General features: G+C 34.0%; 1 protein-coding gene across 7 annotated transcripts in view; it reads left to right on the plus strand.

Moving 5' to 3' along the window:
* PLCE1 (phospholipase C epsilon 1) overlaps positions 1-26,135 on the plus strand; it is a 337,489-nt gene that overhangs the window by 191,591 nt on the left and 119,763 nt on the right. For all 7 annotated transcript variants that reach the window (XM_074295914.1, XM_074295919.1, XM_074295918.1 and 4 more), the window contains exons 5-6: positions 20,442-20,587; positions 24,637-24,895. In XM_074295914.1, the coding sequence (XP_074152015.1) occupies positions 20,442-20,587; positions 24,637-24,895 (405 nt within the window). The remainder of the gene's footprint in view (positions 1-20,441; positions 20,588-24,636; positions 24,896-26,135) is intronic.

The raw sequence follows: 26,135 nt of genomic DNA on the forward strand, positions 1-26,135 counted from the left end.
TATTCCCCATATCAAGACATAGCCCCTCCTAATGTCTACTTTACAAGGGTCCAAGTTAAATGGTTCTTTTTCCAAGAAGACTTCAGTTCCCCTAGTTCAAAATTTTCTATCAATACTTTGTTTCATTCTGTCTGGATCATTTTGCTTCTGTCATATTCTGCCTATTTCAAATTTATTTGTATATACTTATTATTAATTTGTAATGTTCTTAGGAACATGATATCTGTGGGATTTTTTGTTTGTTTTTGCTGAGGCAGTTGGGGTTAAGTGACTTGCTTAGGGTCACACAGCCAGGAAATGTTAAGTGTTTGAGGTCACATTTGAACTCAGGTCCCCCTATCTACTTTATTTTTATATCTTTAGAGCAGAGGCTAAAAAATGTTTGCTGAAGTGAAATAACTAAATATTAGCCTAATCTAACTCCTTTAGAAAATTGTAATTGTCTTGTAGTTTTATTGGTGTCTTATGTTAAAATTATCTATTTTTATGACTTAGTTTTCCTACTAATTCATATACATCTTGAAGAGTCTATATAAACTCCTTATTCATTTTTGTATCTATTTCAGTCCCTCTGCATAGTTAACATTTATTAAATATTTGTTGAATGAATGAGACTAAGAGGAGAGAAGTGGTTTGTAAAGGAAAGAAAAGTCAATGAGATGACTTGGCAATAGGACATTGGATAAAATAGCTTTTTAGTATGGAGTGGAAACTTTCTATTTTTATTCTTTTATATTAAGATAAATATGTTTATTCCTGTAAAATTTCTACTTTAATTTTTGCTAAGTTGTTTTAAGTGACTATATTTGAAATGAGAATTATGTATAATCTTACGTAGAACCAGTGATCCAAGAAATCACAATCAAAGGGAAAGGGAGGAAGACAGAAAGTATCAAAGATTTCAGGAAGAAGAAATCTCTTAAGAAATTGAGCATACATAGACAGATCACCGGGGAAAACAGTAACAGATCTAGCAAACAACTTCAGGAATAAATGCTGCAATATAAAAGAAAATGATCCAACAGTTGGTGAGACAGTAGACTCTTTTGAATATGAGAAGATGGAATCACACCAAACTGTTTCTAAGTGATTTAAAAAAGAAATGGCAATTATGAGAGCAGAATTTATGGCTTACACAGCCATAAAAAAAAAAAATGGGAACTCTAAACCAGCTTGTGAACTCTAAACCATTTTATTCTCAGGATTTGCTAGAACAAACCCATCCTCTTCCTAGTATTAATCGTATAATCAAATCAGTTCTCCTAGACTGTGTAGTTTTCATAGAATGATGTGAAGTCAGAATCCATTGTTAATCCATCCATCTAGTCTTCAACCCCTGAGACTGTTATGCCCTGTCTCTTCCTGCCACCATCTCCTATGAGACTTTAAAAATCACGTCCCCTCCAAAATCAAATTGCTTAATCACCTGACTCAGCCTTATTAGGTTGTGGTTAATTCCCTGAGCTAATTTGTAAATAAATGGTAAATCTCTGTTATCTGTGATGGATGACTCAGTCATGATTGTTTCATGTCATTAATTGAACCACTGTAGTAATTTTATAATATTCTTTTACAATTATGTTCTTCCAAATCTATTTCATATATCTATCAAGTCTGGTGCCTTTATTTTCACTTCAAAAAATGAGGAGAATAGAACAATTTGAATTTGCAATATCAAGCCTTGCCAGAGATCCAAAAGAAAACACAATAGATTAGGATGCCAAAACAAAACAAAACAAAGGAAAAAAAGACAGGAATCTAGAAGAGGAGAAGCAGAAAACAAAAAATCAAAAGAAAATGTGCTCTCTATGCAAGTATAAGGATCTCAAAAGGAGGATTGTATGTCTCCCAGAGGTGAGCATCTGGACAAAAAAAAAAAAAGATTATCAAAATGAAGAAAACAATAGAAGGAAATTAACTTAGAAAAAAGAAATTCTAAATGAAAGAGTTCACAGATTGCCTCCAGAAAAGAGAAAAAAAAATGGTAGCCTGCAAACTCCCACACACAGTGGGTAAATTAACAATTCAGTACAGAAAGAATAAATTCTCCCAGCCATTGAGAGAAAGACTTTCAAATACCAAAGGAAAAACATTTGAATAACGTAAGACTATTATGAAACCACTAGAAAAGGGAGGGAATAAAATAATGTATTGAGCTCTGGATATGGTCCAGGATGAGCTCTCCTCCAAATCTGAACTTAACCAGTACAAAAGATAGACATTGAATAGTAAAGAAGTTTGAAATATTTTTAGGGGGGAAAACAGAATTGGAAGAGATTTTTCCTTTCCGAGCACCTCAAACAACAGAAATGCAGAAGGAGTGAATAAATGCAGACAGCAACAATGACAACAGAAATAACAGCAAAGAGACTTCTTTCTTTCCAAATGGATACCAGGAGGATGGGGAGAGGAGGATATAGCCAAACGGGGCTTATGGACAGAACTTGGCTATACCCTGCTTCTAGGCAGATCCTTCTTGTATAGAACTACACTACAACATGGAAGGGGACATGAATAGCAGGGAGGGGAACTGGTTGATAGGGAAGGAGACCTCTTTGGTCTTAGAAAGAGAAGAGCCTATGGAATGGGGAGGGATATTGAAAAGGAGAAGCATGAAAGAGGCTTTACTTAGGAGGTGGAGGTGATCCTATGGGTGAAGGGAGAGGAGGCCTGGAAGATTTGATCCCTGAAGAGTCTACTTATATTGAGAGGTGGAGAGTTGGCCCTCCTGACAGAGAACTGCAATGAGAGAGAGCATGGAGCCAGGGAGGTGATGCCAGGCAAATGTAGGAAGGAAAAAAAAGGCAGCAAGAAAGGGCACAAATCAGTGGGAGTAGGGAAGCAGTGGAGCCATGTGCACCCTGATACCTACAGTAATTGGCATTGTGGAGAGCCAGGAACAATGAAAAAAGGTGAGCTCTGCTAGGCTACACAGAAAGTACTCACTTAGCAGAGTCTGGAATGGATCATTGGGACTTTGATTGTATAAAGAGTACTGAGAAAAGAGACCATATAATTATAGATTCAGTCATGAATCAGAGAATGAAGGTCTGGAAGAAATAAGGAGAAGATGGATAATGAAAAGAGTGTACTTTTTGGAAAAAGTACAAAAAATCAAAATTTTAGAAAACAAATGAATAATACTAGCTGAAGGGGGGAGAAGAAAAGGAGAGGAGCTCCTTGAGACCTTGTCTTAACAGAGAAGAAAAAAGAGGGAGAAGAAATAGATAACCAAATAAAAGCAGGAAAGAGGAATAAATAAACAAAACCCTAAAGGGTAAGAAAGTAATAAAGAAGAGAGCCATTGGGAGCCTAGCCACCATAAAAAGCTTTGTAGGGTCCAAACTGTTTCTGGGTTACATCAGAAGAAGATGGGTTTTTTTGTTTTCCTTAAAGCAACAAAATTTATTATTGCCAGAAATTTAGTTGATCATCTTCTGTACTGCTTGGCATTTATGTCTAGAGGTAAAGGAAAAACAAGACAGTTTCCTTCCAACAGTAATTTTCATTGCAATTTGGGAGAAAATCTTTGTATGTATACAAAACAACTAATAACATTGTCAGTCAACATTTATTAAATACTTACAGTGTGCCTGGCCCTGTGCTAAGTGCTAGGGATAAAGAGAAAAGCAAAAATAGTCTGTTCCCTTAAGGGAATATATACAAGAATAGGAAAATTACATTGATTAGGGACTTTGATGATATATGCAGAGTCTGTGGAAAGTCTTCTGAAAAGGGAAGACAGAGAAATTGAGAGGTGAAGGCAAGAAGGCAGAATATTCCAGACCTGAAGCCAGCTAGTGCAAGACTAGTGCTTGGCATGGAGAAAATAAAGTTTAGGAAGACTGGAAAGGTAGGAAGGGATCATATCATGAGCTTTAAAGTCAAATAAATGATTTCTTGTTTGATCCTGGAAAAATAGGTAACCAATGGAGTTTATTTTTGCAGGCAATGATATAGTCAAACTTATGTGATAGAAAAATCATCCTGGCAACTGAACGGAATTGAATGGGAGTGGAGAGAGACGTGGTGCACAGAAGGCAATGAGAAGTCTATTGCACTAATCCAGAAGAGAGGCAGAATCGTGTTTGTGTGAGCAGAGTAAAGAAAATATCTGAGAGATGTTATGAAGGTAGAATTGACAAGGTTTTGCAGCAGATTGAATATATGAACTGTATTGGAATATATGGAATATGTGAGCCAGAAGTTGAGAATGATCCTGCGGTTATGAGCTTGGGTGAACGTGAATAGAGAAGTTGAGAAGAGGGGTGTGATGGGAGGAGGTAGATAACAGGTTCTGTTTTGAACATGTTAAATTTGAGATGGAGGAATTTGGGCATTTAATTCAAGATATCTAAATGGCAATTATTTAAATGACTTTTCACTCAGGGGGCTATATATATATTCATAATATATACATATTTATATATACATATATATAGTCATTATAATGGGGTACAACTTCTAGGAGAAATATCATAATAATCCTGAGGTCCCCTGACCTTAGAGTGCTATTCTTTTTTTTTTTTTAAGCTAATAGTTTTAATGGCTCTCAGTATAAAGTATTTTTTTAATTTTTATTATATATATTTTTATAATATTATCCCTTGTATTCATTTTTCCAAATTATCCCCCCTCCACTCCCTCCCCCCGATGGAAGGTAATCCCATACATTTTACATGTGTTACAATATAACCTAGATACAATATATGTGTGTAAATACCATTTTCTTGTTGCACATTAATTATTAGCTTCCGAAGGTATAAGTAACCTGGGTAGATAGACAGTAGTGATAACAATTTACATTCACTTCCCAGTGTTCCTTCTCTGGGTGCAGTTATTTCTGTCCATCATTGATCATCTGGAAGTGAGTTGGATCTTCTTTATGTTGAAGATTTCCACTTCCATCAGCATACATCCTCATACAGTATTGTTGTTGAAGTGTACAGTGATCTTCTGGTTCTGCTCATTTCACTCAGCATCAGTTGATGTAAGTCTCTCCAAGCCTCTCTGTATTCCTCCTGCTGGTCATTTCTTATAGAGCAATAATATTCCATAACCTTCATATACCATAATTTACCCAACAATTCTCCAATTGATGGACATCCATTCATCTTCCAGTTTCTAGCTACAACAAAATGAGCTGCCACAAACATTTTGGCACATACAGGTCCCTTTCCGCTCTTTAGTATTTCTTTGGGATATAAGCCCAGTAGTAGTTCGGCTGGGTCAAAGGGTATGCACAGTTTGATAACCTTTTGGGCATAGTTCCAAATTGCTCTCCAGAATGGCTGAATTCTTTCACAACTCCACCAACAATGTACTAGTGTCCCAGTTTTCCCACATCCCCTCCAAAATTCATCATTATTTGTTCCTGTCATCTTAGCCAATCTGACAGGTGTGTAGTGGTATCTCAGAGTGGTCTTAATTTGCATTTCTCTGATCAGTAGTGATATGGAACACTCTTTCATATGAGTGGATATAATTTCAATTTCATCATCTGAGAATTGTCTGTTCATATCCCTTGACCATTTATCAATTGGAGAATGGTTTGGTTTCCTATAAATCAGGGTCAGTTCTCTATATATTTTGGAAATGAGACCTTTGTCAGAACCTTTACTTTTAAAAATATTTTCCCAATTTGTTACTTCCCTTCTAATCTTGTTTGCATTAGTATTGTTTGTACAGAAACTTTTTAGTTTGATGTCATCAAAATCTTCTATTTTGTGATCAATAATGATCTTTAGTTCTCCTCTGGTCATAAATTCCTTCCTCCTCCACAGGTGTGAGAGGTAGACTATCCTCTGTTCCTCTAATCTATTTATTATCTCATAGAGTGCTATTCTAACAATTTGTCTGTCAATGATTCTAAAGTCTCTTGGCCTCAGGGATGCTACAGTCCTGCAAACATTGCTGACTGTCAGATAGACAATCTGTTTGGTCATTGCTTATAATAGTGAATAAACCACCCTTTAAACCTACCTGTAAGCCATAAAATTAGCAAATTAATCTGGTCTCTCTAACTTTTCCTATAAATTTGTCTTCTTGCTCCTGGTTCTTTGCTAAATCCTTTTGGAACTTAGCCTAGTTCAATTGGCATTACACTTGTGTCTTTCCCCTTCCCCCGTGCCACGTGATATCTCCTCTAACTCCACTATGCTTCCCAGCCCCACTTCTTCTCTTTACAGCTAATTCTTTTGGGGTGTTAAGTCCCTTTCAAGATTTAGTCTGCTAGGTAAGGGCATGACCCAACCCCAAAGAGTGCTTCCTTTCTACTGGGTAATTGTGAGTTCCACTGAGGAACTTATCTTTCATATGCTCTCCCACTTTTATTTCATGTTTATTCTTCCCAGGGTCTATTGTATCCCTTCATTTTGTCTGTAACCTATTCCTTAACAAAATCTACCTTTTGCCAAAGAGAATGGCCATTGTGAATTCTTCACATGACCAAACCCCAACTTTTGGTGCCTGCCACCATTTGATGCCAAATCCCACATCATATAGATAGATAAATAGATACTGGAATCATCTGTTGAAAGACGTTAATTGAAACTGTAAATACTGATGAGGTAATCAAATGAAAAAACATAAAGCAAAAGAAAAGAGACACATTTAGTTGGGTATTGCTAAAGAAGAAAATGAAATTGATCAAATTTAAATTATCCTTTTTTTCTTACTAGAAACAATGATAATGACAGATCAAAGCTGATAAAAAGTTGGATAGTCTTACCAAAACAATTATTTTAAATTTATCAGAAAGATTTCTATTTAAATTTTAAAATGTCACATTGGGAATTATATAATTTTCACACAGTATATTCAAAATTAATATGTTACCTGATACTGAAAACAGCTCTAAAAGTGTTTGCAAGAGTCAATGTTGAAAAATTATCCATGCATATGTTCTCTCATTAAAAAGCTATAATAATATAAAAAAAGATTCAAAATCTGTGAGGATTGCAATATAAAAAGCAAAAGGCATCAGTAAAATTTACTTTAAAAAAAACAACCCTGAAATAAACAGCTCCTATTTCAATTTTACCAGCAGAGAAGAGAGGATACTGATCATAAATGGATGGGTTTAATTAGATCATAAGGATTTAAGGAAGAAGCTGTTATAGTCATGATTCTATTCCTTCCTCTCCACTCTTCATCTCCTTACCTGTACTCGAAGTTTAATAAATATTTGTTCAATGAAAAAAAAGAGTGAATATCGAAAACAATCTATGCATATATTTTGAAAATAAAAAGCTTTAAGTTAAAAAAAAACAGCTCTAGAAATCCACAATAAATACTCATTATTGTTACTAGAGAGTGAGTTAATACTTTTGATATCTTAAATATTTTCTTATCACTACAAAAAGATAAAGATAAGGATGTCTTTTATTATATAACTTAATATTTTGTATAATTTAAAATTATAATATAGGAACTGTTTAATAAAGAACTTGATTATCTAGAAGCTCAAGCATGCATTTCTGTGAAAATTATCATGACATGGTAGATTGTACAGGAAGATCTGGATTCAAGTTTTACCTCAGATACTAAGATGAATTCTAAAGTAAAGCAACTTCTCAGTGCTTTATATTCCTTCTCAGTAAAATGAAGTAAAAAACCCTCTCAATGGCTTTTTATATCCGTTCTAACTAAAATCTACAAATTCACAAAGCTGAGGAAGTTTTCTTTCTATGGATTTTTCATGTTTTATTCACTAATGATATTTGTGTACTCTGTTCATCACTTAAGAGATTATTCTATGATTTTAAACATCTGAATAATCTTAATCAGGATATTTTCATGTATCAGAAGAATTCTCATAGTTCTGTTTTTCTTCCTCTTATTTTCTTTACATCGACAATCCATGAAGAATATTTTCTAACCTAATGACCCTTCATTTTAAAGTACTTTAAATTGCTTAAATTTCTTTCTGGTAAGGATACTTATAAAGATAATTTTTCTTGGCAAATTCTCTTTAACTTCATATCCAGATTACTTGCTGTTTGCAAAGCTGTTCCAGGTTCTTAAACAGAAGACTTCTTGGTATTTGCCCCTGGTAACGTTCCTTTGCTACTAGCCACAAGGGGAATGGGGGTTTTCTTCCTTTATGATTTAGGACTTTGACTTTTCCTTTTATTTCACTGTAGTATGCCTGCTTTTCAGCAGTCACATTGTGTAGCAGATTTTTAAAACTTTTTACTAGTGTGAAGAAATCTCAGGTTAATGATACACTGAAAATGTAAGTAATTAACCAATATAATTTAATTTAATACAACTTTGCTTTAGTTAACAAAGCATATTCCTATATCTTAATGATTCTAATTTGGATATCTTCTAAATAGCTCTGCTCTTAACCCTAAAAATAAAGGAAGTAGCCCATTATTGCTATGCTCCAAGCTTAATAGCTTGGTTTCTGTTAGAAACTATCTTCTCCAAAGCCACCTCTGACAGTTTTATTCTTCCCTGGATTCCGACCAATCCATCCTGATACAGTTTTTTTCTGATTGTGAGCAACTCTTTCCTATTTCAAACCTTTCCTATCTCTGGTCAGCTAAAGTACTTTCTTATTACTTACTATATAGTCTCTCCAGACCAAATCACATCATTGTTATTATTCTATCCTCATTTTCTCTTTTAAAAAATCCTTCCTTGATCATCCTTGTTCTTTTGTACCCCACTAACATACATCTGCCAAGCAACTCAAACTCATTACTGAAGTTAAGAATATTGAATGCACATTACATTTGATTCTTCTATAAGAAAAATATAATATGCTTGCCTAAAAAGCAGTTAGTTATACAGACAAGAGAACTGTTGTCTCTTATACAACTATCAACTAAATGTATAAAATGTAGTTTTCAGCTCATATTAAATTTATTATATTACTTTTCCTATAGAGTAAATGTTATGTAGTAAGAACGCTTGACTAGGAATTAGATATTGTTGTTCTTTATATTGAAAAGACAAAATGGAAGACAGAAAATTGCATATCTGGGGGTGGGGGGTGTATGCCTCCAAAAAGTTATATAGCATAGAGATTAGAAACTACCAAACAAAAGAAATGATAGTTACAGAAATGTTTAGTGTTCATAGGAGAGAAAATCTGAGGAAAGAAAAAACAATTAGTCTCAAACATTTCTCTCTCTCTCTTTGTCCCCCTCCCTCCCTCACACACACAATATGGATAATAAAAAAAGGTGAAATGGAGAGCTTATTACAAGGAGATATTATTTATCTTTTTAAGTGTCACTAAGACATAATAGGACAAGACTTATTCTTAAAATACGACTCCAGAAAGGCAGCAGTGGGAGGGATAAGATTGGTATGGGCAGCTATAATGTATATAGTATTTGGTTCTATTCCTTTTGCTTCCCTGAGCATGAATAGAATATTTATATTCGTGTGTCTGATTCCCTTATGATATCCTCGTGTGACTGTATTCCAGTGAATTTCAGCAGTTAAAAGAAGGCAGAGTTTTCCTGATGAGTCGGGACTGAATCAAAAGACTAATTGGATCAATCTGTACAGACCACAGTTCTTAGAATAATGAGTTGTACACTGATGATAATTAACAGAAATGGTAGGATCAAGAGATGAGGGTTTTTTTAAGGATGAAGGAAACATAAGTATATTTGGAAGCAGTGGGAAAACAGCCAAGTATAGAGAAATGGAAGATTAGAGTGAAAATGAGGATAATAAGGACAGTCTATTAGAAAAGATGGGATCAAGGGCACATGTACAGAAGTTAATCTCAGCAAGCAAAAAGGCCACCTTTTCCTCTTAGACAGAGTTCAAGCAGAAAGTGATAAGGGAAGACACTGAGTAATGTGAAGTGAAGAGATGAGAGGAGTATACAAGTATTTATTTTCAAAGGCAAGCTTTCAAACATTTATGCTTCTTAAAGTTGCAAGACACAATTTGGAATATCTGGCCATTATCACTGAAAATAATATTCAAGGAATCAAGACATGACCTCTAAGTAGTGCTATTTTGTATTTTAGAAGTTTTCCAGAACATTTTAGTAGATTTGCAAAATACTTTTTAAAAGATTGTTTGTACAAACATCATAGTGTTTCCAGTCCTTGTTTGGCATAGAATTTAATCAGATTTAAAATGGTAAGTGTTCTTTCTAAGGTTTTTTTTTCTTCCAAGTCAAGTAAAATGAGCCATCTGGGCACTATCATAAAATAAACTGAAACGTGTCCAAATATTTTAAAGAAGTCCAAATCTCACCTAAGATTTTACTTACTTACTTACTTGATCAGTGATATTTCAGGTATCATTTTGTGTTTATGTATCCCCAGTGCCTAGTGTGTTAGAACATAGATAGTATTTAATAAGTGATTGTTGACCAAAATAAGTAGGATTATACAACATATGTTGTATAAGTATCATGAATAACATAAAGGTGATTATTCATGAGAGGGCATGTTTCTGTACATACATTTGTGTTTATCATATTCCAGTTATACTTTAAAAAATACTTCCTGAATATACTTTTAAAGTCTTTCCCTATTTTTATAAACATAGAGGTAGGGTTTTTTCCTTTTTGAATTAGGTTTTAATTGGGTCCCCAGGGATCATAACATACCAGGCTCTTCTGTCTTTCACTATATTCCAAAATCTGTTCAGACTCATGTTCATTGCTTCCATGACTCTTATCTATCCATCTCATCTTCTGTCATCCTCGTCTCCTTTTGCCTTAAATCTTTCCCAGCATCAGGGTCTTTTTTAGTAACTCCAGTCTTCTCATTATGTGGCCAAAATATTTAAGCTTATGTTTTCAATACAAAATTAATTCCAAAAAATTATATTTTCCATGACAAATCTTAATTTTTCATCCTTATTAACATAGTCATCCATCTAATGCTACTTTTGGAAATCAGCCCCTTCTAGCTTAGTGCCCAATAGAAGTTTAAATAAATAAATAAGCAAAATATTTCTGTCTAGTTTAAGGAAAGTGTGAGCCAGGAAATTTATTTTCTTTGCACTAGGCAATCTATTTTTAATATGGAACAATTGAACAGTGGCTCAAGAAGCTAAATAGTCAGACTTTTACAATGAAGTTTTATTATTTTGTTTGGAGATTTCTGATTTCTAAAGATTACAAATTTATATTGTACTATTCATCTATGGCATACATGGAAGGCTTTTAATAAATGATGATACCTTATTTCTGACTCAAAAGGAACAGACTAGATCAAATGTGAAGCAGATTCCAAATGTATATTAAGAAGATATTCTCATTTAAGGAAATCCAGGCACCAAAGGGTGGAATGGAGCATTGAGGAGCAGAAACAGAAGTGATATTATAATCAGACTATATTACAGACTACCCAACAGAAAAGAAATAAATGAGTTTAGGAAACAGATCAGAACCTGGCACAGAGGCATGCTTTAGTAGTGTTGGAAGACTTCAATTATCTCAACATCTGCTGGATGACTCTGCCAAAAACAGAGCAGCCAATATATTATTTTTACTTTCTTTAATGATAATTTCATCCTTCAAAAGATAGAAGAAGATCCAATGAGGAGAAATCTTTTTCTACTCGATTCTCTGAAAAAGAGAAAGTTCTTGGTTTTGCAAACCAAGATAACCTTAGGGAAAAGTGATCAAATTAGAATTTGTGATATAGAAGGTGTAGTCATCCTAGATTTTGGGAGAGCAGGTTTCTTTTTTTTCCTCTAGTTATAGCTTTTTATTTTCAAAATACATGCAACAATAGTTTTTAACATTCACCCTTACAAAACCTTTTGTTCCATACTTTTCCCTCTTTTCTCTCTCCCTTTTCCCCCTAGACAGCAAGTAATCCATCATAGGTAAAATATGTGCAATTCTTCTGTACATATTTCCATATTTTCACATTTATCATGCTGCCCAAGAAAAATCAGACCAAAAAATGAGAAATAAGCACACAAACAACAACAAAACAGGTGAAAAAACTATGTTGTGATCCATATTCAGTCCCCAGAGTCCTCTTTTTGGATTCAGATGGCCCTCTTCATCACATCTATTGGAATTGGCCTGAATCATCTCATTGTTGAAAAGAGTCACATCCATCAGAGTTGATCATCACATAATCTTGTTATTGCTGTGTACAATGTTCTCTTGCTTCTATTCATTTCACTCAGCACAAGGTCATGTAAGTCTCTCCAGACTTTTCTGAAATCATCCTATCCTACTGATCATTCCTTATAGAACAATAATATTCCATAACATTCATATACCATAATTTATTCAGCCATTCTCCAACTGATGGGCATCCACTCAGTTTCCAGTTCCTTGTCATTACAAAAAGGGCTGCCACAAACATTTTTGCATACATTGGTCTTTTTCACTTTTTTATGAGCTCTTTGGGATACAAGCCCAGTGAAAATACTGCTATTCATAGTTTGATAGCCCTTTCATTGGGCATAGTTCCAAATTGCTCTCTAGAATGATTGGATCAGTTCACAACTTCACCAACAATGCATCAATGTCCCAGTTTTCCCACATCCCCTCCAACATTCATCATTATTTTTTCCTATCATCTTAATCGGAAAGGTGTGTAGTAGTACCACATTGTTGTCTTAATTTGTATTTCTCTAAACAATAGTGATTTGGAGCATTTTTATATGACTAAAAATGGTTTTAATTTCTTTGTTTGAAAATTGTTCATATCCTTTGACTACTTATCAATTGGGGAATTGTTTTTATTCTTATAAATTTGAGGCAGATCTCTTTACATTTTAGAAGTGAGGAATTATCAAAGCCTTGGATGTAAAAAATTTTTCTCGGTTTTTAGTATATTTCCTAAGAAAGATATCTTTTCCCAATTTCAGTATCTTTGCCAAGAAAACCACAAATGGGTTCACAAAGTGATGGTCACAATTGAAATGACTGAATAACAACAAATGAATGCAATTGGGACCTCTTATCATTGTTCTACATGCTCACAAGACGTTTCTTTTTTTAAAATATGTTTAAAACCCCTCTCTCTGAATAAGCCTTTCCTAATTTTCCATACCTCAGGATCTGTCATTCTCTTTAGTCCAATTTCTGGTCTGGATTTATGTAACATATGTCAAAAAACTATGTGTTTTTAGTCACAACTATGTGTTTCAACATATTTGGCATGTTGTTACATCTACTTATATATCTTTTTTTCATTTATAAAAAAGACCTTTTCTTTTCATGGCTATTCTTGACCTATAATAAGTGTTTATTTCCTAACTTATTTTGATTGATAGCTTGCTTCCCCAATAGTCAAGCAACAAAGTACAGGAAGGGTTCTCTGTCTTTTGACTCTCACTGATCCTAAGTTTCCACATAGATTAAAAAAAGTACAAATTGCTTATTACTAAGAAAAGGTTTGGGGAGAATATGCTAATATTCAAAAATTTCAAAGAATAAGATAATCTTTTAAATTATATATAGATATATGAAATAGACTACATGAAGAAATGTAAAAAACTTATCATGAATAGTATTTAGCACTAAATGCTAAATTGTTCTTTATTAAGCAAATTTTAACAATATAGATGCCTACAGCAAGTATCATTTCTGCCTAGTACCCTAACCACTATTTTCTGTGCCAAGGGAAAATGTGAGTCCGAGCAAAGGACTAAGTATAGTTGATTGGACACTTCTAGTACAAACTTATGGGTTCCCAGGATGTATATAACATCCCATACTAAATACATAACTTTAGGAAACATGAGAGATGAGAGGAAGGATACAAGAGATCCAATCAACTAGTCATTTTTGCCAATAATTCCTTTGGCAGTCTGGTGACTTCTATGCACTCCTTCTCAGAACATGTTTTATATACCAAAAAAAATATTTAATGTGGAAATATGTTTAAAAGAATTGCACATGTTTAACCTATATTGGATTATTTGCTGTCTAGGAGAAGAAGAAGGGAGGGAGAAAAATTTGGAACACAAGGTTTTAGAAGGGTGAATGTTTGAAAACTATCTCTGTAGGTATAGTGAAAATAAAAGGCTATTATTAAAATATTTAAGATTAAAAAGAACTCAATTATCTTGAAATTCATTTATAATAAAAAAAATTCCAACCCCAAGTTCAGAATTTTTGCAACAGATTAAAGTTATCTTGAGGAATTCAGCCCCAAATATATTGAAAATGTCCAAGAATAAAATTTTGAAAATACAAAATTGGAATCATTTTGATAAGGAAGAAAAGGGAGAATGATCTAAAAAGAGGAATGAATATTTTGGAAACTATAGAAAACATTTAAGAGAGCCATGGTGATTTACAGAGCATATACCTTGGAGCAATTAGCTTTTAAAAGGAAGAGCTATATAAAATAAAGACCAAATGAATGACAGCTGAGACATGGAGAAACAAAATTGTTCTTTACACATAGACTCTACTTTGCACCACCCCTTAAGAACCTCTTTATCACTAGAAAAGCAAATCTTTTATTCCACCAAAGTAGCAGAAGCAATAATGGAGGGTGTGGAGTTCCTCAACCAGGATTAGAAATGAAGAAACACAGACCAGCAACACAGATTAAATGATGGAGGATGCCCTTGTCTGACCCTCCTGGACAACAAGTTCTTAAACCAGTGGAGAATTTCCTAGATATTCTTGAACTAAGATTCTTGGACCCCAATAGAAGTTACTGCACAATCCTTGAATCTCGCTAACCTGTAGTAGGGGATAGAGCCACACAATGTAGAGGAATAAATCTGGCTCTTGTCCTTCTCTAGGCCATAGGACAGCTAAGTGGTTCTGTGGATGGAGTGCTAGACTTGGAGTCAGAAAGATCAGATTTGGACACAGACTCTTATTAATTGCGTGACCCTGAGCATATCACTTAACCTGCATTTGAATTCTTTATCTGAAAAATGGAGTTAGTAATAGCACTTCCCTCCCAGGGTTGTTTTTAAAGATTAAATGAACTAATAAAGTTAAAAAAATAACTGTCATATTTTAAAGTGCTGCAAATAGCTGAGTCCCAATTGATGAAAATAATAAATCCTGTGAACTGTTTTCATTATTCCAATGGCGATTTTAGTTTCTCAATGAAAATTAATAATGAAAAAAATTTTAAATAAAATAAAATTTTAAAAAGTTAAAAATTAATATGACAGCAAAAGAAAAGAAAATTTAAGATCTAGAAGGCAAACCTTTTCACAGTAAGGCTGTTCTGTCCACATTAAAAATTTGTTGATCAGTGCATCTACCTTCAATTATTTTCTTCAGTTAGTATATTTATTTGGCATGTCCTCATCTCCACTGGCTGCCTCTCTGATAAATTTAAAATTGTGTAATTGAGCCCAAATCTTTCAGCCATCAGCCCAGCCAACACTTGGCAGCAAAAGTTACTTCACTGTACTTGAAGCTTTTGTTTGAATCCATACAACTAAAAGATGCTCCATTTTTGTGATTATAACACTATTGTTCCCAATAGTTGTTTGCAAATCACAAAAAGCTAACATAGCTTTATCTTTTTTCTTTTAATTCACCACATGTATATAATATTCCATGCCATAGATTCAGACATTCCAACACCTCATCATATTTTAGAGTTATTGTGACCATGTGCATGCAATTGAATTATATCAAATTTTTGTACTAATAGAGTAACAAATATCTTCTTCTTTATACAGGCAGTGTTTGCAATTAAAGTATTATTTCTATCCATTTTGTGAAGGACTCTTTTTAAAAATTAACAAAAATATTGTTAATATGATACACAGTAGTACATCACCTCTGTATGTGGCAATAGGCAAACACAGATTGATTAATAGGATTATGTTAACACCTTTGACTAGCTAGTATAGATATTAATTGAATTTTGGCTCTCAATGATTCCAAGAACTATAATGGCAAGAGATTTAGGAAATACTTGCCAGGGGCAGGAATGGTGGTAAGGATTAGAAAGATCCAGTATCAAATAAATAGGATTACAGAGGACACTATTAATTTCAAAATTCAATTATCAAAATGCTTATTAAAAAAAAGTTCACAAACCCTGGGTAATAACTGTCACCCTATAGAATTTTGCATGGTAGAAATATATAGGCAATTTTCTCTCTTCTCTATGTTGAAATTTAAAGCCCTTTTGCTTAGATTCAGTTATTTAGAACTCTGAAAAACCTTCTGGAGTTAGCAATATGTTCATCCCCTTTCCCATTTTTTAAATATAGCTAATAATTCTTTTCACATTTAGTGATTGTTTTGACAATCTCTGTTTTGGCTTTCTAAGAATTGAACACATTGTCCACGAAATTACACTTAAATTTTTATTATTTGATGTCGATAAAATTATGAATACTTGGGTACAGACAGGGGAAAAAACAAGGTCTGAAAAGAGATCACTTTAAAAAAAAATTTTTTTTTTTGATAACAGTGTTTACACAGTGACAAAACTAAGGCCCTAGGGAATCACACTCTAAAATGGAACAACAGTTGGTTTAAATTAGGTTTCCATGTGAAATACAGTATAGCTATTTTTTACTAACATTGTGGGAAAGTATATGGGAAATGATTTAACTGATAGGAATTAAATCTGGATGCATGATCAACATTTAGCCATGAATTACTAACAGCACACTTAATTCTTGTCGTTTCATGCAAGTCAATTCCTCATAGAAATTATGTAAAGCAGCACAAGGTTATATTAACTCTCAGGCCACATTCATGCTGTTTCACTTGAGTAGCAATGTAATCATTAGCAGCCAAGTATCCTGAAGAACCAGTAATTGCACTTCCCAAAGTGACTAATTTTTTATTAGTTTTAGTTAAGGAGAAGATGAGGTAACCTAGTATGCTGGAAAGAAATCTGAAAGAAGAGTAAAAAGAATCCCTAGGATCCACTGTTGATATTAGCTGTTTGAGTTTAAGTTTGTTACTCTATTTTGGGGGCCCCATTTTACTATATTCATATATAAAATTAGTGTGTCAGCGAGGTGAGGTAGAAACCAGATGAGTCTGTGACTATCATTTCTGCCACTACCTCAGTTTCAGTGGGCCATTTTCCCCATAAACCATCTAGGTATCAACGTGGAGATTCCAACAAATAGTAACTAAATTAATATCCATATACATATACTAATGGTTGTATTATTGCTTGCAAAAGTCTTATCACTGCATGCCTATAAGTGTTTTGTTTAGCAATATGTGTGTAACAATACAAAGAATGACTGAACAGCCTAGGGATATAGGGTAATGTGTGCCTTGTCCCTTTCCACTAAGGGGACCCTTCAGCTCTGAATCCAAGTGTGCAAATCAGATTACGTCCTGGAGAAACTTGTCCTCTCTGAAAGAAGGGTCAGGTTCTTTTTTTTTTTCAAAGTTCTATTTTTGTTTTGTTTTTATATTACAATTATTTACAGGTCACTCTTACTTTCATGAGAAATTTCTTGTAACAAAGTAAAATAGTTAAGTAAAACAACTCAAATCCGAGTTCCAAGATCTTCACTCTCCCATTGTTATATGGAGAAGGAAGTGCTAGCTGTTCATGAGGATTTGAATACCTCAACTTTATGGATCCTGGTGGTCTTTTAATTCTACTATTGTTCAGCCTCTAATCCTTCTTTATATCAGCTAACAAAATTGACATAGGATTGAAACAGACCACTTAAATTTCTCGGTCCAGTCCAGAGGCCAGCAAGATGCATGCATAGATACCCTGATACCTTGGAGCCATTACTCTGTATTTCCATCTCCATTCTTGTTCCTTCCTTCCAGATTTCATGGGTTGTCCATAAATTCGTTTAGCTCTGGCTTCATGCTGAAACCCTTCCCTTCCAAGTTTTATATATAAGTAGGGCATCTCAAAATTTGGAGTCCACAAATCATCCCCTTGGGGAATATGTAAAGAGATATGACAGACAAAATGATATATAAGTGAATCAGATTAGTATAACCAGAGGGCTATGTAAGATATAAGGGGAAAGATTATAAATTATGAAGATCTGTGAAGGTTTGGTGTTAGAAATTGAATTGAATTTAGACCTTAAAAAATATATGAGACATTAGTACCTAAGAAGGGTAAGAGAAACATTCATAGAACATAAAATTATGCGAGAAAGTGCCCAAGAAGCTGTAAGCCATGAGCATATATAGGTGATGGTGATTTAAGTCCCATTTGAATAAAGTATATATGATATGGAAAGTGGGTATTATGAGGTAAGGCTAAAGAAATAGGTGGCACCAAATCATATCTTAAATGTATTAAGAAGTTCTAAGTTTACTTGAGTTTTGAGCAGAAGTGGTATTATTAAATATATGCTTATTTAGTCCAAAAGCAACAAATGCATTTATTAGAAGGTTATTGAAGTCTAGGGAATTAGTTGAAATGCATTTCAACATTCATTTTTGTAAGACTTTGTGTTCCAAATTTTTTTTCCTCTCTTCCTAAGACAGCAAGTAAACCAATATAAGTTAAACATATGCAATCCTTTTTTACATGTTGTATAAGAAAAATCAGGCCAACAAAGAAAAAAAAAACATGGGAAAGAAAAGGTAAAAAAAAACATGGGAAAGAAAAGGTAAACAGACAAAAAAAGGTGAAAATACTATGCTTTGACCCACATTCAGTTTCCATAGTTCTCTCTTTGGATGCAGATGGAATTTTCCATCCCAGTGGAATTGTTTTGGGATTACCACATTTCTGAGAAAAGCCAAGTCCATCACATTTGATCATCCCATTGCTACAATGTTCTTCTGGTTCTACTCATTTCCCTCAGCATTTGTTCATGTAAGTCTTTCCAGGCTTTTCTGAAAGCAGCTTATTCATCATTTCTTATAGAACAATAATATTCCATTATATTCCTATGCCATAACAATTCAGCCATTCTCCAACTGATGATCATCCATTCCATTTCCAATTCTTTGCCATTAGAAAAAAAGCTGGGGGGCAGCTAGGTGGCGCAGTGGATAGAGCACCAGCCCTGAATTCAGGAGGACCCGAGATCAAATCTGGTCTCAGACACTTAACACTTCCTAGCCGTGTGACCCTGGGCAAGTCACTTAACCCCAGCCTCAGGGGAAAAAAAAAAGAAAGAAAGAAAAGAAAGAAAGAAAGCTGCTAGGATGATTTCAACCCATTGACAGAGCTCAGATGAAATACAACTTTGAAATGGAATAAATAACCAAATATTTCCTGGCAGTAATTATCATCTCTGCTCCTTTCTCATTTCCTTAGTGATTTATCATCTACTAGTCTTCACCAGTCCCCCAAACATTCTGCCATTCTACAGAAAGAAATTTGGAACTTTGCCCAAAGAGCTATAAAACTATGCATAGCCTTTGATCCAGCAATACCACTGCTAGATTTCTATTCGAAAGACATCCAAAAAAAGGGGTAAGGACCTATTTATACAAAAATATTTATGGTACCTCTTTTTTGTGTTGGCTAAGAATGGGAAATCAGAGTGTTGACCATCAATTGGGGAATGGCTAAACAAGCTGTGGTATATGGCTGTAATGGAATATTATTGTGTTATAAGAAATAACATGCAGGACGACTTCAGAAAAGTCTGGAAAGACTTACATGAATTGATGTACAGTAAAGTGAACAGATCAAAGAAGATGTTGTAGACAGTAACAGCGATATTATTCAGTGAAAAACTGTGAACAGTTTAGCTATTCTCACTAATACAGTGATCTAAGATAATCCCAAAGGATTAATGAAGAAACATAGTGTCCACATCTAAAGAAAAAACTGATGGTTTGTATACAAACTGAAGTATTCTATTTTCACTTTTTTTTCTTTTATTCTAGTCTTTTTATGTAAAATGACTAATATGAAAATGTTTAAATAATTGTATATGTTTACTCTTATTGCCTTCTGTCCCAGAGAGGGAGGTTGAGGAGAGAGAAATAGAATTTGGAACTCCAAACTTTAAATAAAAATGTTAAAGAATTGAAAAACAATACTTCAAAGATAAAGTGATTACAGACAGTTTCTACTCACTGTAAAAGAAGGGCCACATTGTCATAGGAGATAATATCCAAACTTGAGATTGGTCAGAGAAGGATTTTTATTGAATATTTTTTGGGAGTGACTTTTGTATAATAGATTAAGGAGAGAGCTAGAAAATTTCAAAGTGCAAATAATTGAGTGTGTAGATTGAAGAGCATAATACAGCTTTTATAATGAAGAACTTAAATATACTGAGGTCAACATTATATTTATGACTTAATTTGACTTACAATGAAAAGACTTTCAGAGTTCCTTAGTCCAATGGTCTAATACCCTAATTTCAAAGGTAAAGTAAGTAAATAAAAGAACAGAAAGCTTAGGTAATGTAACCAAGAACATACAATTAATAAGGGACAGAGCCAGGACTAGAACCTAGTGTTCTTACTTCACACAATATGCTGCCTTTCTGAAAATATTTAAATGAATGCTCTTAGTATAAACATTTATGTTTAAATATCATTTAAAATATGACTTCAGCTTTCTCCATCTCATTGTTTTTATAAGGTGAGTTCTTGGGTGACGTGGCTGATACTCACAGCAGGCACCATGGAAGAAAAACGGGAAGTCTTCTCATATTTAGTACACATTGCAAAATGCTGCTGGAATATGGGCAACTACAATGCTGTTATGGAATTCTTGGCTGGCCTCAGGTATGCTCATTGGTGAATGAAATTAATATTAAAACAATTACTGTAGACATTTACATAATTCTGATATAATTCCATATAATTTTGTATCGTTCAAATCATGTCATTAAAACATCACTAAATTGTCTTATTATTCACTTTACATAAGCTTGTAATATGTCATGATTTAGAAATTAGAACATATAATGGATTCTGTTGACCAGTTTTCCTTATTCCTCAGGGACAATACAGAGTTCAGTCTCATACTAGTTATTTGAGGTTTTAATTGGATTCTCCTACATCATAGATTTCTGCTCTATATCTTTGTTCCATTGCTGACTTGAAAGTTAGAATGTAATCTTCCCGTTTACTTTGCTATCTCTGGACTTCCTATTTTTATATGTCCTGGAGGTCCTTTGGTGCCATGAATCTCAAAATTTCAGATTAAATTATTTTGCCCTGGATAGTGAGGGATATGAAAATGTTATATCAGGAATTAGAGATGTTTAGCCTGGACAAAAGAAAACTAAGACAAAACATTTCTCCAAATATTTGGAGGGCTTCGTGTACAAGAGAAATCAAACATTTTCTAAAAGGGATAGAACTTTCCCCATAAGGACATTTAGAAAGATTTCAGCTCAATATTAAAAACAAAAACAAAAACAAAAACCTTTGCAACATTTGAACAATTCTACCTTGTAAGGGAGTGAGTAAAGTCTTTAAAGAAAAAAATGGATGACCATCTGTCAGGGGTATTATAAAAGGACTTTCAACATTGGATGAAGAGATAAACTAGTTAATCTCCAAGGCTTCTTTCAATTTAGAAATTCTTTATTATTCTGTCTAGCCAGTCTTTCCCTTTTCATTTCTACAATTCAACAAGGATTATCAAGCTCTTCTTATTGTGTGTGATCTATTGTTCTCATCACTGTCTTTACTAACTTTTATAGGTTACTACTTAATTAGTCTCTGTCTCAGATAGAGTTCCTGTCCCACTGGGATAAGGCTCCATTCCTCTACTTCCAACAGTGTCACACCAAAACCGTGTGTTACACTGAAGCCCTATCCAATGGGGTTTTAATGTCTTCACCACAGCTTTCAGCTATGCCCACACTTATTTCAGTGTTTGCCATGATTCTCCAGCCTTTTCGCAAATCAACAAGTCTGAATTTCAAGAAGTGATCACCACTCCTTGGTGGTGTAGTGGTAAGCCTATACTGCATAAATATACTTATCCTGCTTATTATTTGCTCTTGAGCTTCCATCCTATATATATGTTTTCTATCTGTACAATCAGCCACTCACAATAATGATACTTTTATATCTTAAACATAGCCATTTACTTAATAATAAAAAGAAATAGTGTTGTGAATATTAATATGTTAAAGTAAATACATAAGTAATAAAAATGATAAATATAAACCTAAATCACAGCCTCCTATCGATGCACTCAATAGCTGTGGCAAGAGTGAGCACATACTTATAGGAAACTGTATTGTAAATGAATAGGTGAGAAAAATCCATGTGTTTAGAATAATCCAGAAGTCTAAACTGCAGATTTCATTGTTACTAGTCCATTAAGGAACATCTGTACCACATGAAATTATTTCCCTATTAACTGCTTGAGCAAAATCTCCATAATTTCCTTTAGCTAACCATCATCCTTAAAGGAACATGTAGAAAAGATTAGCTCTTAATTTGAATATCAGTTCTCTTTAAACCATGCAAATCCCAAGCTCATCAAACTGCTATCTCTGGATTTACAGACCAGACTAGACCAGACCAGCCAGTTTCGAACTCTCCCAGATCTTTTACTGTTAAATCAAACTATGGCTCGTAGCAATACAATTCAGATTCAGAACACTCACCAGGATATCCCAGTAGTTATGAAGTCTTTTCTCTTCCTTCTCAAGCAAGAAGTGGTAACAGAAAAAACACCCTTATGAAAAATATCACCTTTCTCCAACTCTAGGTGGTGATGAAGGGCAATACCTGTTAGCCAATGACATTGCTTCTCTCATGTCAATCAGAAACCACTCAACTAACTAAAGCCTTCTCAGCAGTCTGCTTCTGATAGTCACAATTCTAACAGGAGCAGCTATTCTGGTTCCCTGCTGCTTAATTTGCCTTCTTTTAAAGTTCCTTTTCCCTTGCAGATATCTTGCTGCTTTTTTCTCACTAAGAAATCACAAACTCCCCTAATTTTTTTTATTAAATTAATTGCTTTATTTCTAAACATATTTCAGTGTCCAAGTGCTTGTTGGATTTCTTATTTTCTTAATATTTACCCTCTTTGGTCATAAAATGTGTATATGGAAATTATGGGAAATATATGATGAGATATTATTTATAAATCCCTCTACACTATTAATAAAGAGAGATCCAAGTCCTCAACTCTAGGCCACAAATGATTTCACTCCAGACCTGTCCAAATCCTATTGAAAACATATATTTTCTGTTTATATTAAAAACAAAGTTATTTTTCTACTTGTATTAGATATTAAATTTTTAATAGTATTTTATTTTTCCAAATACATGCAAAGATCATTTTCAACATTAAGTTTTGTAAGATTGTGTTCTGAATTTTTTTCCTTCCTTCCTTTACCTCTCTTCTCCCCAAGATTTAGCATGCAGTCTGATATAGGTTAAACATGTACAGTCCTTTGTTAAGTTGTCCAAGAAAAATCTGACCCAAAGGGGGAAAAACCATGAGAATGAAAAAGCAAACAGACAAAAAAAGGTAAAAATATTATGCTTCAATCCACATTCAATCTCCATCCTTCTCTTTTGGATATGCGTTTTGCATCCTAAGTCTATTGGAATTATCTTGGATCACCACGTTGCTGAGAAGAGTCAAATCTATTATAGTTGATTTAAATAATATTATAATGTTCATCATAACATCCCTTTGAGGATTAATACAAATCTCTTCCTTTACACAAAAGCATTTTTATTTTCTTTTCATTATTAACTATGCCTTATGAAAAAGACCTTCAAAGCTAATATCTTTTATCCCAGCAATAATGAATACTCACTTCTCTATGCTGCAGATTTTGTCTTTCAGCAATAACCCATTCTGATCTTCTATCTTCAGTGAACTTTCTGTTTGTCTCTTTAGGCACTGACCTGTAAACATAGGATATTACACAAAATAATACTCCAGCAAAAATAAATCTCTAATGTAAATGTCATCACTTTAGGGAATTAGGTATTGCCATAATTTTTATGATAATTTTTTTATTTTGATGGAGGCTTTATTCCATGACTAAAAAAATTTCAGGGGCCACTAGTATAATCAAAGGCAAAGGCAAAAGAATAGTCTTAGCTGCTGTGAAAAACTCTGTTGGGTTTTGTGCAGGATCTTGGGCCCAACCTAGAGTGAATTTGCATCTTTCAAATTAAGTTACCAAAATAGGTGGGTTTCATTTGTCCCTTGAGATTAAGGATAATCTCCGAATTATCTTTACAGATTTATCCTTTTGGACTATTTCCCTAGGCCCACTTCAGCTTAAACCCATGTCCCTGGCATTCACCTGAAATCAAACTGGTTTTAAAAACTTAACCAGAAGAAATGATACTGGAAAATACTATAACTGCATATCTACTTCGTAGTATCAGACTATTATGTACAGGAACAAATGGCCACTTGCACTTTGAGTAAAATGCATAGATAGATGGTTGTGTATATAATTGTGGCATAAAGTAGCATAAATATTTAACCTCTGCTATTTACTTACACATGATAAAGCTATTAAAAACACATGCATCATTCATAGGTTTCAAGATAGAAGGAAACTTAGAGTAAAGGTATTATTATGACTGTGGTTCTTTCCTGTTTGAAGGTATTTTCTTGCATACTTCTCAAAATTAAATCTGCACTAGAATCTACACCTGATCTTTTGGACTCTGCGGTTCCCAAAGAACTATGGTCACTTTTTTAGGCCACTAAGTTTCAGGAGAATGTGAAGAAGGCAGCTAACGTTGTTTTTTTACAAAGTGAGAGTCCATGTAGAGTTATAATTGTTAATATTTTATTTCTCCTTCAGCCACAAAATTATGTCTGTTTCAAATAGGTCAAGGAAAGTCTTAAAGATGTGGCAATTTATGGACCAGTCTGACATTGAAACTATGAGAAGCCTGAAGGATGCGATGGCCCAACATGAATCTTCCTCTGAATACAGGAAAGTGGTAAACCGGGCTCTGAATATCCCTGGCTGTAAAGTGGTTCCTTTCTGTGGTGTCTTTTTAAAGGAGCTCTGTGAAATTCTAGATGGAACATCTGGATTTATTAAACTTTGTCCACGATATAATTCACAAGATGAAACTTTAGAGGTAAATCCTTTAAAAACCATATTGTACTGAAAGATGGCTACAGTCTAGTCTCCCTCCTTTTTTGTATGTTTTTTAAAAATTAGCATTAATTAAAGGGAATACCTTGTTGCTATTGTGTTAATTAAGATTCTTGATATTGTTTATACCTCCCAAATACTTCCAAGAATTATCATAGGTGCTTAATTTGAATTACCAACATAATAGTGCTTCTTGGTATTCAAGGGCCTTATAGGATCCTATATCTAGATTTGGAAGTAATTTTAGAGATCCTCTTATCTACTTCAGCCCCTTTATTTTACAGATGAAGGCATTGAGGCCACAAAATTACTTGCCTAGCCTAAGGACACATAGCCAGTACAATTCTGAGGTGAACAACAAAGGGAGGATTTGAATCACATCCTCTAACCCCAGTATCAGTGTCTATTCAGTCATGCTGCCTACTTGTGTTCTACAAAGGGTTATAGTCTGAAAAAAAGATGTATGCACTGACACAGAAAGAGAGACTCTAGGAGAAAAACTGTTTAATTTATTTTCTGGATTTTAAAACTCAAGTGATCATTTGGTTTTTTCCTTGGGGAGAATGAATGTAGAGTAACAAAGAAGTCTCAAAGAGATGGGATAACTCATTTTAATAATAAACATAACAATAATGATTTTAATAATAGTAGCTATCATCTATATAGCATTTTAAGGTTTATAAAATACTTTGCAAATATTATTTTATCCTCACAACAATACTCAGAGGCAGCTACTATAATTTATCTCTATTTCACATATTTAAAAAAATGAAGTAGTCAAAGGAGAAGAAAGTTAGTCTCAAGTCACACAGCTAGGAAGTGCTTGAGCCTGAATTTGAATATGGATCTTCCTGACCCCTGCTTCCATTCTCCATCCATTGTTCTGCTTAGCTGCCTCCTCCTTGGAAAGATTGGAACCAGACTTCTATTCATAGCTTCATAGTTCTCAGATCTTGGGAGTCAGAAAGAGACTTGAATTTAGACATCTCGCAGGCAGTACTAAGAGTCAGAAAGAGTAGGAAAGAAGGATGAGAAAGTCCCATTTTAAGTGCTAGAGGTTGGAAGCAATAGAATACCTTCAAGACCTTAGAAGGAAACATGAGGAAGATTAGGAAACTTGGCATATTTTATGGCAGATGTAAGATGTCTCACTGCCCATCACTTTCACAGTAACAAAGGATGATAGTGTCTTACTGACTTTTGTGTCCATTTTGCAAAGCACC

This window comes from Sminthopsis crassicaudata, chromosome 2 (genome assembly GCF_048593235.1).
Source record: "Sminthopsis crassicaudata isolate SCR6 chromosome 2, ASM4859323v1, whole genome shotgun sequence".
NCBI lineage: Eukaryota > Metazoa > Chordata > Mammalia > Dasyuromorphia > Dasyuridae > Sminthopsis > Sminthopsis crassicaudata.